The following is a 13,973-nucleotide window of genomic DNA, read 5'->3' on the forward strand; positions in this document are numbered from 1 at the left end:
ATTTTAGAGGTGACACTTTAACCAGCAGCCCGTCTAGCCCACGCCTGTCACCAGCAATACATCACGCTAATGAAATGGCACCAGCCCAGTGCTAACTGTCATAAACAATCTTTGTCTGCTTAGGGACTAAATGGAAATGAGGGAGCAGGATAAAATGACAAAGGAAGACAGAGACTTTGTGTCTGAGCTGGTGTAATGTTTGTGTTTGTGTGTGAAACTATGGATTTGTGTGTCCATGACTCAGTCCCTCCTCTCAGCACAATGTGAGCAGATATTGATTTTCAGAGGAGAAAATAGCCACTGCAGGCCAACTAATCCCCCATCTGAACTGGACCAGGATATTTCATCAGTTCTGCAGGAGAGCACAGTTGCAATGCATCTTATCTGTCAGAGACACAATTACTCACTGAACCTTCTCTTTTATTCATCCTTCTTTTCCGTATTTGTTTCTCTCAGCCTTGGCGCTTGGGGAAACTGGTACTGATATCTAATTCAGCTCCACCAACTAAAATTTCACACGAACGATAACATGGTAACATGGCTGTGAAAATATGCTCTGCACACCCGAAGAACAGCAGCTGCATAAGAAAAAGATTCAGTAAGACTGAAAGAAAATGACATCATTATGGGCTTTATTCTGTCTTTGGCAGAGAACTGTCATGATTCCTCTCCCGGTTCAGTAAAAGTCTGTCCCTCTTGGCCACATTCACACTTTGCGGATAAAATGAAAACTCAATGGGTCATGATGATTCCAGACAATAGTGACTTGCATATTATTAGAAATACATTGTTTGTATTTTGTATTTTTTAAGCAGTCTTTTGTACTCTACAGGATTTTTTGTTTTAAGCAGTGTATTAGGTTGTAGTTCATTTTGATTTCACATCAAGTATTTTCACCCATATTAGCTGTTATTGCTATTTGACCTAGGCATTACCTTATCATCCTTTAGTTTTACTTTAGAATTATACTCCCACAATTGCACCATATGAAAATAGAATGGTACTGTTGTCATAATTGTTACTGTGTTGGAATGGTAATGGTAAAGTAATGCTATTCCCCCTTGTGATGTGGAAATTCACATGAAATTCATTAGCAATATAGTCAACATAAATATGCATATTACATCTTACTCTGGAAAAAAATTAATAAACAAATTTTTATTCCTTTCAGGGGACACTCTTCTGGAGGTAATTTATGGACTCCGGAGGGAAAGTGTAGAAATATTTGTATGTTCTTTGAAATGAAACACTCTGTCAGCATATCTGCTTGAAGCTTAAATTCCAACCAGAATACTATTAATTAAAGGGTGAGGTTAAGTACACCAGTAAATTTCAGTGTACAAAAAGTAAAGGAGTCTTCCATCAGTTGCAGCTGTCAGGAAACTATTAGAAGTGATGTTTGGCAGAGGGTTTAAGAAGCAGCCTTGTGACCAAAACTTGCAAATTGGAATCCTTAATCACTAGTTGCTCTAGTGAAGTTGCTCATCAGCAGCAGCAGCAGCATGACTAAGCTACAGTTAAGACAGGGTCTCCCGGAAATCTCTTTCACCTGCCTATTTCTTACACCTACTGTAGCTCTTGCTGTGACTAGAAATAATGATGATGATGATAATAATAAGAGTTTGAGCACGCAAAGGTAATTTGTTTAAAGTGTGTAATTTTGTGAAATTAGATATTACAGGGTCACAATATAATGCAGTCAGTTCTACATGTTTTCAAACATATTCCTGCTATTCTTAGAGCTGTAGCCTCATGATTATGCTCTGCATCTGGCTATATATTTTGACAAGTTCTAAAATGTTTGACATAACATGTCAAAAGTCTTCTTGAATTGACTGCAGACAAAATCCATCAGGATGTTATTGGTGAAGAGAAAGGCTGCCATCTGATGGACAATGGAGAACTCGCAGGATGTCAGACAAAACATACCGACTTCCTGCTTGTTATTGTGTGGATGCGGATTTAACATTGACCATATGAATAAATTGTGTAAAATATATACTTAGACAATTTTTGAAATGATTCAAGAAATATTAAAACTTAAGTCATTATTTTGAAATGGTATTTCATCATTCTTAAGATTTTTTAGGGGTTATTTTTATTGTGATTATGGACATTATTATTTCAAAGTGCTAATTTTGAAAAGCCATCTGCTCTACACTTATAGAGCAGATGGTCCGATAGGAATCACATAAATGTTCATTTCATTGTTGGGGACAGAGCGGCCCAACTTTCTCAGGCTCCAGCGTTATCTGCCCTGCACACACTGACAAAGTAAAAATCACATGCAATTACAAACACATCATTCATCTAGACACACTTTAATTAGCAGATGGAACAAACAGACCGAGAAATTGACAGATTGAAGCCTTATTTTTGTTCGTTGCATTTAACAACAAAACGTGTTTGTTCCATAGGACTTATATGATGTACATTAAAGTTCAAAGCATTTTTTATCATATGAGAAAATGTGAAGGAAATTTTGTCAACATTATAATTGCATAAAAACACAAATCTAAGACCAGCAATAGTACAGTTGATAAGATATAGTGAGGAATATAAGGTCTGACCCTTGAAATAACAGTTCAATGAGGGACTCCTGATGCAGGCAAGAACTGTGGGGTAAAGATGACAAGAGTCGATTCTATTACAATATTCAAAGGAAAGTAGGAGAAATGAGAGGAAGTACTGGAAATAGGAAGGAAGGAGATATGTTATCAAGAGAGATTTGGGCACATTGGTTTAAAAAGTACTGTACATTGAAGATAATTAAGAAACATACTACAGGGGAATGTGAGATGTGTATGGTACAAGAAACTGTGGAACATGTTTTAATGAGTTGTCCCAGATTCAGACAGGAGAGGGAATTAGTCAAAGATGCAGTTTTAAGAGGTGGAATGAACTTTAGTTTACCTGAGGTGTTGGAGCAAGGATCAGGGGATATAGGATACAGAGCACTTCTTAGGTTTTTAGAGAGCACAGGATAATACACAAGATAATATAACGTGAACTGAGTGGAGTTATTTTGTTATAGTAGTAGGTAGGGGCCGTTCTGATCCACACTCCAGTCTAGAAGGTGGCGGTAATGCACCTAAAGCTAGTTGCCAACCTCCATAAGCAACAGCAGAAGAAGAAGAAGAAGAAGGAAAAAGAGAAGAAGACGACCTCTGACGTCATGCCGTTCATTGTCAGCTGTTGAGCTCGGGAACGTGATTCGACAATGACACCGCTGAGGCGGAAACAGCTGATTCGTTTAAATAGCAACCTTGCAGGAAATTTCCCCGCTGACAACCATCCAGGAAGTTGCTTTTAGTCGCGTGAACGCAGAGAGAGGTCGCTGTCTGCCTCCAAAATAATAACAAAACAGTTAGTGGGAATTACTCCTCTAAGTAGTTTCTCTGGAGTGGTCAGGTCTCCTGCTTCATTGCAACGGTAAGCTGAGAAGTAGGTAGCTACGTTGATCCCTATTGTGACAAGTTTGCATTTAGGAACAGATGATGGCTGTTTTATATTTCAAGCCGACCATAAAAAAAAATGTTGTGCTCTGTGATACACCTAATGGTGCAGTTAGTTTGCAGCCTTGTGTTACTTTGTTTGTGTTATTTTGTCTGATTCGTGCTTATTACTGTAACCATGGTAATGTTTGTTTCACGGACCACTTCATTGGAGTTTATTAAATGTTCATGGAACTGTCTTGGGGTATTTTTCACTATTTTCTGACCTTTTATATGTAAGACAGGGAATTATTCAATTTAGTATTGTCCACATGGAAACCATGAACCAACCACCTAAATGCTGTTGCTGTGGCTTCCAACCTTATCTTCTTGTGACCCTTTTACATATAGTACTGTCATCCTGGCTGCTTGTTGTATACTGTGTATCTTCAAGTTGCTGTGAGTGTTGTTTTGGGGGCGGCTGTGGCTCAGGAAGTAGAGGTTTTGGTGGTTTGATTCCTGTTCTCCCCAGTCCATGTGTCAAAGTGTCCTTGGGCAAGACACTGAACCCCAAGTTGCTCCACTGAGCCCCATCTGACCTGATGGCCAGGTCAGCACCTTGCAGGGACAGTGCCATCAGATGGCTGCCTCGGTTCTGCACCGGTGACAAATTCCTTGTGTGCAATATACTTGGCCAGTAAAAGTGATTTAAAATTTTCTTATCCACATTGTTTAATTTGAATTGTTTTAGAGGCATTTAATCTAATGTTTCACAATAAAAACAGACATTAGAAAATGACATATTTTCCTTAACAGTGATTATGCTTATCTTCTAATTTTAATCATCTTGCAATTTGTCAGATTTATCTTTCAACCCCATGGAGACTCCTAAGCCCAATGCTGGGAACAGCAGGCTTACTATGCAATAGAAGGGGACTGACAAGCTTTGCAAATGCAACATAATTTGATCCATAGTTTTTTGGTGTATATGTAAGTTAATTTTCTGTTTCTGTTATTTTGCCTTTAACCGTGTTGACCAGTTTTTTTTTCTTTCATTTTCCTCATTTCCTTGTTTAAAAGATGAGCATCAGCACAAATGCCCATTGCAGCTGTTGTGCTAGCAAAGAAAATATTGCACCTTCAAGCAAAATAGATGCATTGCCAATCCAGCGAACCAAGCAGCGGACAGTACTTGGTGTCTTGTCGGAAAATGAGCAGCGTGGTCGATCCCTCAGCCAGGTGAGCCAGAGAGGCACAGTGGAGGATGGCTTTAAATTTTAAGGATTCAATTCTGTTTCCCCTTCACGGAACATTTCATATTTCAGCTTAATGTGGCAATCATGTTGAGTCATTTTTCTCGACAGGGAAGCCAATTTTCCAAACACAGTACAGTCTCAGACAGCTCTCAGCTCGCCTTTCTTGGCTGCTCCTCCACTTCCAGCTATGATGTCTATGTCGAAGAGGCTTGTGAAGTTGTTCTTGCAGCTTCTGGCCAACAAGTGCTTTCAGACAGCTATCACCTAGATGATGAGCCTGCTGCCCTGCAAAATGAAGATTTGAGAGTCCTGCTGGAGCTGACTTCAGGTAAGGTTCCTCCTTACAAAAACATCTACCATGTAAAACCTTTTTCCCCTGTTATGCCTTTAAGTTTAGAACTGCTGTTCGCTCCCACAGGTTCATGCAAGGATTCTTCTATGCATTCTGAACCAGATGAAGCCATGATGCCAGAGAAGATGCTTTGTCTGTCTGAGTATGCAGAGGACATTTACCGGCATCTGAGAGAGAGTGAAGTGCGAAATTATCTGAATCATGAGCAGTGAAACATGTTTTCATTTTACTGTGTGTGTATATAGTCATTAAATGCTCTATAGATATGATGTATTGCTCTTCCTCAGCAAATATCTCTGTTTTTCTTTTCTAATGACAGAAGGAGTTCAGGCCAAGGCCAGACTACTTTGAGAAACATCCAGACATTACCAGTGGCATGCGGGTCATCCTGGTGGACTGGCTGGTGGAGGTGGTCAAGGACTACAAGCTTTGTTCAGAAACTCTGCACCTTGCTGTCAACTATTTGGACTGCTTCCTCTCCTGCACAGCGCATGTGAAACGGAGCAAGCTGCAGCTGGTTGGAACAGCGGCATTACTGATTGCTGCGTAAGTACATTTATCTTTCTGAATGATACTTTTTCTCACCTGTCACTAATTTGTCATGGTCAAAATGTATCTTATGGAGTTGCGTGATATCAATGATCAGTGGTAACTTACAACCTGACACCTGTCACCTTGTAGTAAATATGAGGAGATCTTCCCTCCCGAGCTGAATGAGTTTGTGTACATCACAGACAGCACGTACACTAAAAAACAGTTGGTTCGGATGGAGCATGCTGTCCTCAGAGTGCTGGCCTTCAAGCTGGCAGCACCCACCACAAACCAGTTCCTTCATCTTTTCATGTCCATCCACTCTGTCTGTGTCACCACAGAGAACCTGGCCCTGGTGAGGAACATCGATCACACAAATGTCAGCCATGACTTTGGGTTTGTGCCCACCGGCTTTGAAGATACCGTTTTCAGTTTCCCTTGATCACTTATTGATTTGTGTGTTTCTGCCTCTAGTATGTAGCTGAATTAAGCCTGCTGGAAATTGATCCAGTCCTACAATACACCCCATCTATTGTGGCAGCCGGAGCCTACTGCCTAGCCACTTACACTGTGAACAAATCTCTCTGGGTAAGCTTGTCCAGATGACTGTTTTGAGTGTGAAGAGTCCCATTTAAGAGAATTTTTCAAATAATTTGCCTAATTATGACTTTTTTTTCCCACTGAGTCTTTTATGAATCTTCTATCATATTTTAGCCTGATTCCTTGTGTGCGTTTACTGGCTATACCATGGCTGAAATTGTGCCCTGCCTGACTGACCTCTACAAGCTGTACATCGGTGCAGAGAGTCGCCCACAACAGGCAATCAGGGAAAAGTATAAAAGTTCAAAGTAAGCCATGGCTTCCTTCCCGCATAGTTTGCTGATTTTCTGGGTTGCTAAAGCATCTACAGTAGGACAGAACTTTATATCTCTGAATGGATGTTTTTTTTTTATTCCTCCATTTACAGGTATTGTCATGCTTCACTGATCCCTCCACCTACTGGTCTGCCTTTCCTATTAACCACCGCTCCACCCCTGTTTTGATGCTCCTGCCAGAACGTATTTAGACTGAGAGCAAAACAAACACAGCTGATTACCACCCATCATATATATGCCACAACTCTCTGAGTATTTATTACCTTTAGATTCTTTTTCTTAAAGTTTATGCAAATGCAATAAATTATTTTTTAAAAGGATTTAATGAGTTCAGAATTTTAATACTGTACTTGTATATGTAGAGGTAGAAAGTAACTACATTTTTTTCTAGGTAGTTTTGAGGTATCTGTACTTGAGTATTTTCATTTTGTACTACTTCATAGTTTGACTTTACAGCAGTTTAGAGGCATATATTGTACTTTTTACTTCACTACTTTTATTTGATATGTTTAGTTGCTAGTTATTTTTCATAATCAAATTAAAAACAAAATGCATTATAATCATAAGACTACTGATCCCTGATGTGAAACTCACAAGCTACCCAGTAGTGCTTTAAATTATAAGCACAAGGTAATTAAAACTATCTCCACCTTTGCCAGCTGTAACACTCAAAGTGATGTACATAATATTTCATCAACAATTGTAATATAATGTTTTAGAATGTACCATTCTATATAATGAGTACTTTTGGTACTTTAAGTATATTTTGATACTAATGATTGTGTACTTTTGTTTGAGCAACATTTTGAATGCAAAACTGCTTCTTTTAAACAATCTGAGTACTTCTTCCACCGCTGTGAAGGTGTTCATGCAAACAGTTTATAAAGCTGCTAACTCATTAGCTGTAATATATGCTTATTTTTTGTTCAGAGTAATACAAAACATGTTGACTCATGAATAATGGCATCTTTTATATTTAAGAGAGATTTTAAAACATGGTCAAGCACTTTGTCCTTGTTTTTCATGTCTTTTTAATATGTGCATAGTTTATGTAATATTATTGAGTGTATGACAGAAGGAAGTAAAACAAATTACTAAATGAAATCACTACATATAAGGTAAATGTGTTTTTATTTAACCCTCATTCCTTCAAAATCAAATTTGTCAATTTCAGTCTAGTGTGTACTTTAGGGATCTTATTTTGAAAGTCTTGGCCGGAAGCCATGCCGTTTCTTTGATTGGTTTGATGCTTGTGTTTGGCTGCTGTGTGTGCGACAGGTTTTAAACTCCTGAGGAAAGTGAAGTTGATGCAGTAAGGTATTTTCACAGCTGTAAAAGTTCAGAAGAACTGTAGAAAACAGAAAGTAGGACTCTCTGAAACTGTTTGTGTTCTTTTCTGGGAGTTTGGCTGTCAAGGTAAGTTGGATTTAAATTCAACTTTATCAGTTTTTTTCCCCAGTGGTCAGGCATAATGTCTAAAAACATAACAGGTATTTGTTGTTTGATACAGCTGATACTGAAATTAAGAATAAATATATAAACTCTTATGTTTTCAAGGTGTAGTGCATATTTAGAGAAGTCAAAGCTCACTCGCAAGTCCTGGTCTTGTTCTTCAGGTAAAACTTGATGGGTACAACAACAATTAGGGCACATTACAGAGATTTTTCAAACATGAACTCACCTACTCTGCCAGTGTCATTGTTGAAGATATTAAGTTGCTTTTTATAGCGTTTAAGCAATGCCAGCAAGTCTCAGTTTCCTTTTCACACCTGGTTTTTCTACATATCTTGGTGACAACCTGGGATGTAGCTCTGCACTCTGTCATGTTGTTCCTTCTATTACATATATTTTTGTGTTTATAATCCCAACTCTTTCATCCAGCTAATTGAATTTTCAGAACATTAAACCTAAAACAAACTGTAATACAAGTATTTAATATTTGTCTCTTGTAAAAAAAACTGCCATTGATTAATGTTTGCTATTGTATTTTTGGGGATTACTATGAAATCATTGGAGATAAATTGCTCGATTGTTCTCTGCCTCCATTATTTCTCCTCTAGTCTCTGTATCCCATCTACTCCTCAGTATGGCTGAGCCTGCTGAGCTGCTGCTTATCAAGGACCAGTATGAGTTGGCATTTCATTCCCTGAGTCGGGGGTTGGCTGCTGAAGAGGCCGGAAAAAGAACAGAGGCTCTGGAGTATTACAGAAAGGGTCGACAGCACCTTACCCAAGGACTGGGAGTTCCCACTAGGGGGCAGAAGCAGCAGGGAGCAGACTGGGACAAGGCCAGGCAGCTCCAGCAGAGGATGAGGGACACTCTGACTACTGTCAACACCCACCTCTCTGACCTGGAAACCTCTCAGCTGACAGCAGGAGGCCAGAGGGGCCGACTGTTGATTAATCTTCCTCCCAGTCTTTACCCAGACCTTGCATTTAACAGTCAGCCTCCCAGTAGCCCTCTCCACCATCTGTACCCCACCATACCCCCCACTACTCAGAACACATCCCCAATCCCAAATACACCTCCTGCCAGGCCAGTTCGTCCATCTGCTCTGTACAGACGCACGGTCCCTGCTAGATCAGTAGCCATGGCTGACCCAGGGGATCAGCCTCCACCATACACACGCCAGCCCGCAGATGGACACCGCAGCTTGGCTTGTGGTCCTGCTGGGCATGGCCTCAGGTCAGGAAAACAGACTGGAACAGCAGCAGGAAGAGAGGGAAGTGACCTACTTTTCATCCCCTCTGGGGTACAGATGTTTTTTGTGGCCCCAAATGGACAGGTCAGCTCCCTGTCTTATTCAGGGTACCTTCGCATCATCATGGATGGCAGTCAGAAACAGGATTCCACTGCTGGACGACCCTCAGCTATTCTGCATGTAAGTATACAGTATCCTATAATAAGTATATGTTTTAAGAAATATATGCATGTGAGTATGGTGACCTAAGCAAAGCATTTTTTGTGCATGTGTCTATCAGGTGTGAACAGCAAATTATCCCAGGTGAACCCACTTTGTCACTATTAGACCAGGTTAATGACTAACTACGAACCATTTATGTTTGTGTATAGATTTAGGAGGAGTCACAGACATTTGTACTGTATCTCTTGTACACTTTGTGTCTGACACCATATGCACATCTTATGGTAAAACATATCAAAACTGAGCTTTAAACGTTGACTTGGAGGAGGCGTTTCTTTATACTTCGTTACTTAAGAGTGATTTATTTTGTCCTGTATTTATTTGTAATGAATGTGCTGTAATTCTTTTCATTAGTGATGATTATTTCCTATCGGTTTACTCTATAAAACAAGAGATATTCTGTTTACAGTGTAAAACATAAATGCAGCAAAGCCTCACGTGAAGAACAAGAATCTGTGAAGTTTTGGCTTTTTTGTTTGATAGATCACCTGTTGACTAGTCAATTAACTGACTAATTGTTTCAGCTCTAGTTGCAAATTATTCATTTGAGACTGATCATTCAGATGCCAAAATACTGTTTTCTTTTCTAGCAATGTTTAGAATATATTTGAGTGATGTGAAACTTAATATATTTTTGTCTTAAACTTTGAACAGTCCCATTAAAAAATCTGTTGCATTTATGTTAGACAAGTATTACTCCTCTATAATCTAGGAAATGGATCTCACTTGTTTAGTCTCTTATTTCAGTAGAACAGAAATACTGCAGTTTTGGTATTGTATAACTTTTATAGCACAAGCTCCCACAAAAGTACAACTTTATCGGCTCGGACCCTGTGTGTGACCTATCCCTGTGGTACCTTCTGGCAGCCTCATATGTTTCTGGGATGAATTTTGTATTGAGTCAGTGATATAAATTATAAACGACAATACTTTATTGTGGCACCTCGACAAAGAGTGTATTATGCCTGCCATATACTGCAGTGCAACACATGACTCTGTTTCCTGCAAGACCAGCCTGGTAGGTCACGCTCTTTTATTATAGTTTTTCTTTGTTTCCCAGCAAGACAATAGTCCCATTAACAGATGACTCTGCGCTTCTGTTGTGCTGCTGGTCAGGCTCATTCCGTCAGGTGGCCAGTGGCACGATGCAGCAACAAGTCTGTGCATGTGTGGATGACTGACATAAGTCCTGATGGGGCTAAAATCTTGTAATGTGTTTTTAAGGGAGGAAAACATTGTTGAAAAATGACTACATTTTCATGCCTGAAAAGAGAAAATGGCTGATTTAACCTGTGACAATACAAGTTATTTGTGACAATATTTTATTTATCATGACTTTTTTTTCTGTGTGTGTTGCATGTCTTTGATTCATATGATTGTGATGCGATAATGAATGTATGTGTGCTACTGGCTGCACAACAAATCACCCCTTGGGGATAAATTAGGTGACCTTTGAGAAACTACACTTTCCAAATGAAGTCAGCCTTATTCCCAACATCCATGTATGTTTTCTTGCTTTGCTTTAGGAATTACATGCATGTGCATAGTGGCGATCATTTGAGTGTCTTTTGTGTTTTCAAGGTGTGTGACAGGCTCTACCCACTGACAGCAGATACTCCAGTGCTGTTGGCTAACACTGGGATCTTCATGTTCTCTGACTCCTCGGTCGAGGCACCAGGGCCGTATATGGGCATAGTGCTGTCCTCTGAACTGCCTGCTGCCAAGCGAGAGATGTTTCAGGACCTTCTCTCACAGTTCGCTGATCTTAGGATCCAGGTCAGTATTTACTGTCAGTATGGAGCAACTGTAATGATCGGCATAGTACACATGTAGCTGGGGCAAAGGGTTTGGTACTATATATTTAGAGTGTTTTTGTATTTGAAGAGAAAAGGAGGATGTTGGATGGGAGTGTTGAAATTAAACAGCTGATAATGACTGATTGTATGTTTTGTTATAGAAGCTGTTCTCTCTGCTACTCTTCTCCTGACTGTTACACTGTGATGCAGTAGTGTTTTAGACTTACAGTAAAGTGCAGGTCATGTTTATCTGTTGACACATCAGGAGGAACAAAATAGTTTGCGTGTTGTGGGTTTAAAACATTCTGAACCAGCTGAGTCATGGCTTACTGTATACTGTTACTGTGTGTTCTGTGTTATTTCATTCTAACTGTGGGTTCTCTGACAGGGTCCAGAAGAAGGAGGGGATGAAATCATCAATCTCAGTACAAAGATCCCCCTTGGTCCCCCAAATGAACACGTAGAACTGACAGTGCCATGTGAGAAGGAAAAGCCACCACTTCCTGGATGGAGTACGAAGATGGGACAAGGAATCTTGTCAGGTGTGTTCATAGGCATCAGTTCTAATAAAGGAGAAAAAGTCACCATAGAATGTTGTACACAGACTTATATACAATATATATAGTAGATGTTCCTCTATAAAGAAAATGACCACTAGAGGGTGCTGTTTATTGATGGTGACCATAACTCAGTTCTTCTACAGATATTTTTACAACACAACAATCAACAGTACTCCCAATGTATATTTATCAACCAAAGTATTTCTGTTTGTAGGAGCTACACAGCTGAGTGAAAAGTTTACAAAAGGAGCAGAGGCCACTGGTAGGGCCATTCATAGAGGAGGAGCCAAGATCCGGGACCACATCACCCCTGAGGAAACTCCTTCAGAGGTCAGCCCCCGTGTCACCAGGGGTCTGCAGACAACTCAGCGGGCCACTGGGGGTGCTGTGCAATTCAGCAGGTTCTTGGGTAAGGACTGGAAATTTTCCTGAATTCGATATAGTCCCAAAATTTTGTTTCAGGGGACTTGGCCAGGAGGATGATAAAGATAAATACTTCACTTAATTTCTTTCTTTCAGTTTTTTTAGGGCATGCTGATAATCTAATTAATATGGAGATATATCTATATGTATACTACATGTATAAGTGTGTATATTTACAGTTAATGGACTGAGTGCAGTGATAGGACAAGCAGCAGAGAAGATGGCACCTCATGTGAAGAAACATGGTGCTAAGCTTGTCCCAGAGTCTATGAAGAAGCGCAATGATGGCAGCCCTTCCAACTTAGAAGGAACCAAGTTTGTGGCAAGCAGCAGTGTAAAAGGTATGTATCAGTATAACAGAATACTTAGTCATGTTGGGCATTTGAAATGTTTGATTAAAGGTGAGTGTTCCAAGTCTTCTGCCCATACTTAACATTCTTTCTTTTACATCCAAACCAGGCATCTCTGCTGTTTGGTCTAGTCTGGCAAATGGAGCAAAGCTTGTGGGCAAAAGTGTCGCAGCAGAGACTGTCACATCAGTGACCTACAAGTAAGTTGTGACATTTCCTCCTAATAGAAATGTTCTGATCATTAATGAATTACTACCGATCTTCTTTTTGGCTTGTTTTTGAATCTCTTTGGTCACTTAAAAAAAACAAACTGTAGAACACTGTCAGAAACCAATCTTACAGTTTCCTACTGTGTTGCTTTTTTTCTTGGTATGTTGGGGTACTAACCTGCTTTCACACCTATTTCTTTTCAGATTTAGGGGCTTAGAGAATCTAATAAACATGTCCAGCAACATATGACTGCTTGGGGAAGTTAAGGCAAAGAATTGCAAACTAACTACTGACTCTGCTGGGCCCTTTCATGTATACTTTCATTAACTCAGACAAGTCAGATGGAAACCTTAAATAATTCAAATTTCAAATCTAATGCAACAACTATCACAGAATTGTCTTCATCAGTTGTTGATAAATTGCATTTGAATAACCTCTGGGTTCCTTTTTTGACTCTGTGTCTTTCTGGGTCCAAGATAACTGCATCTCTTGTCTGTTTGTGTTGGGTGGTGATGTTCTGATACTCTGTGCAAACTATCTGTAGCCCTTTCTCCTGGTGTGTCGCTAATAAAATGCTGCACAGTATAGTATGACTGTTTTTCTTGAACTTTGGTGTGTTCATATGACTGTCAAGAGAACCAATATCACTTAATTTGCATCAGCATTTCGAGCCTGTACACATCCTCATTTTGTTACACCAACACACTCTTCCCTAACTCCACTTTATCATTTATGGTGAAGGTATGGAAATGATACAGGCCAAGCCACAGACACTGGTCTCCGGTCAGTGGCCAATATCGGTGTGACTGCATACAATTTTGACAATCTGGGCCTCCTAGCCGTCCTGCAGGCAGTAGAGAAGCCGTCAGCCAAAAGCCTAGAAGGACAGCCAGCAGAGCCAGAGGGGAAGGAGGCACTGAAACAAGAACATCAAACAGGGACTGATGGGAAGAAAGTACAGAAGAAAGAGGAGGAAGAGAAGAAAGTCTAGGTTTCAACATCATATTACTTCTCAATTCCATTATATCAAAGTAACTAAAGGACGCTTATTTCTGGAATAAATGTTTTGCTGTATTAAATATGGCTGTGAAAACAGGAATTAAACCAAACTCAAAGTTTAGTAAATGCAATTTTACTTCTCGACTTACACTAAGTAACAGCCTGGAGCTGAACACGTTGAAAATGATGATGATGATGATGATGATGATGGTGGATTTTAAGAGGAAACCCGCCCAGCCCACCCCAACCCCTCCCCGCACACCA

General features: G+C 39.9%; 2 protein-coding genes across 3 annotated transcripts; both read left to right on the top strand.

Annotated features, from left to right (window-relative positions):
- Window positions 1–3,192: 3,192 nt before the first annotated feature.
- ccna1 (cyclin A1) lies at window positions 3,193–7,509 on the top strand. Of its 2 annotated transcripts, none has more exons than XM_020620406.1 (9): window positions 3,193–3,432; window positions 4,515–4,673; window positions 4,799–5,018; window positions 5,109–5,224; window positions 5,362–5,588; window positions 5,724–5,952; window positions 6,048–6,161; window positions 6,288–6,421; window positions 6,541–7,509. In XM_020620406.1, exons 2-9 carry the CDS (start codon window positions 4,515–4,517, stop codon window positions 6,614–6,616), a joined length of 1,275 nt encoding a protein of 424 aa, XP_020476062.1. In that variant the 5' UTR covers window positions 3,193–3,432; the 3' UTR covers window positions 6,617–7,509. The 2 variants fall into 2 exon arrangements, with proteins under 2 accessions (XP_020476062.1, XP_020476063.1); XM_020620407.1 differs by having other exon boundaries at window positions 3,195–3,432; window positions 5,724–5,928; window positions 6,541–7,506.
- Window positions 7,510–7,774: 265 nt separating this feature from the next.
- Window positions 7,775–13,391, top strand: sparta (spartin a). The gene is made up of 8 exons (XM_020620440.1): window positions 7,775–7,864; window positions 8,509–9,329; window positions 10,953–11,147; window positions 11,556–11,709; window positions 11,942–12,136; window positions 12,330–12,491; window positions 12,610–12,700; window positions 12,914–13,391. Exons 2-8 carry the CDS (start codon window positions 8,535–8,537, stop codon window positions 12,957–12,959), a joined length of 1,638 nt encoding a protein of 545 aa, XP_020476096.1. The 5' UTR covers window positions 7,775–7,864; window positions 8,509–8,534; the 3' UTR covers window positions 12,960–13,391.
- The last annotated feature ends 582 nt before the right edge of the window (window positions 13,392–13,973 follow it).

The sequence above is a fragment of the Monopterus albus genome, unplaced genomic scaffold (assembly GCF_001952655.1).
Source record: "Monopterus albus unplaced genomic scaffold, M_albus_1.0 scaffold237.1, whole genome shotgun sequence".
Taxonomy (NCBI): domain Eukaryota; kingdom Metazoa; phylum Chordata; class Actinopteri; order Synbranchiformes; family Synbranchidae; genus Monopterus; species Monopterus albus.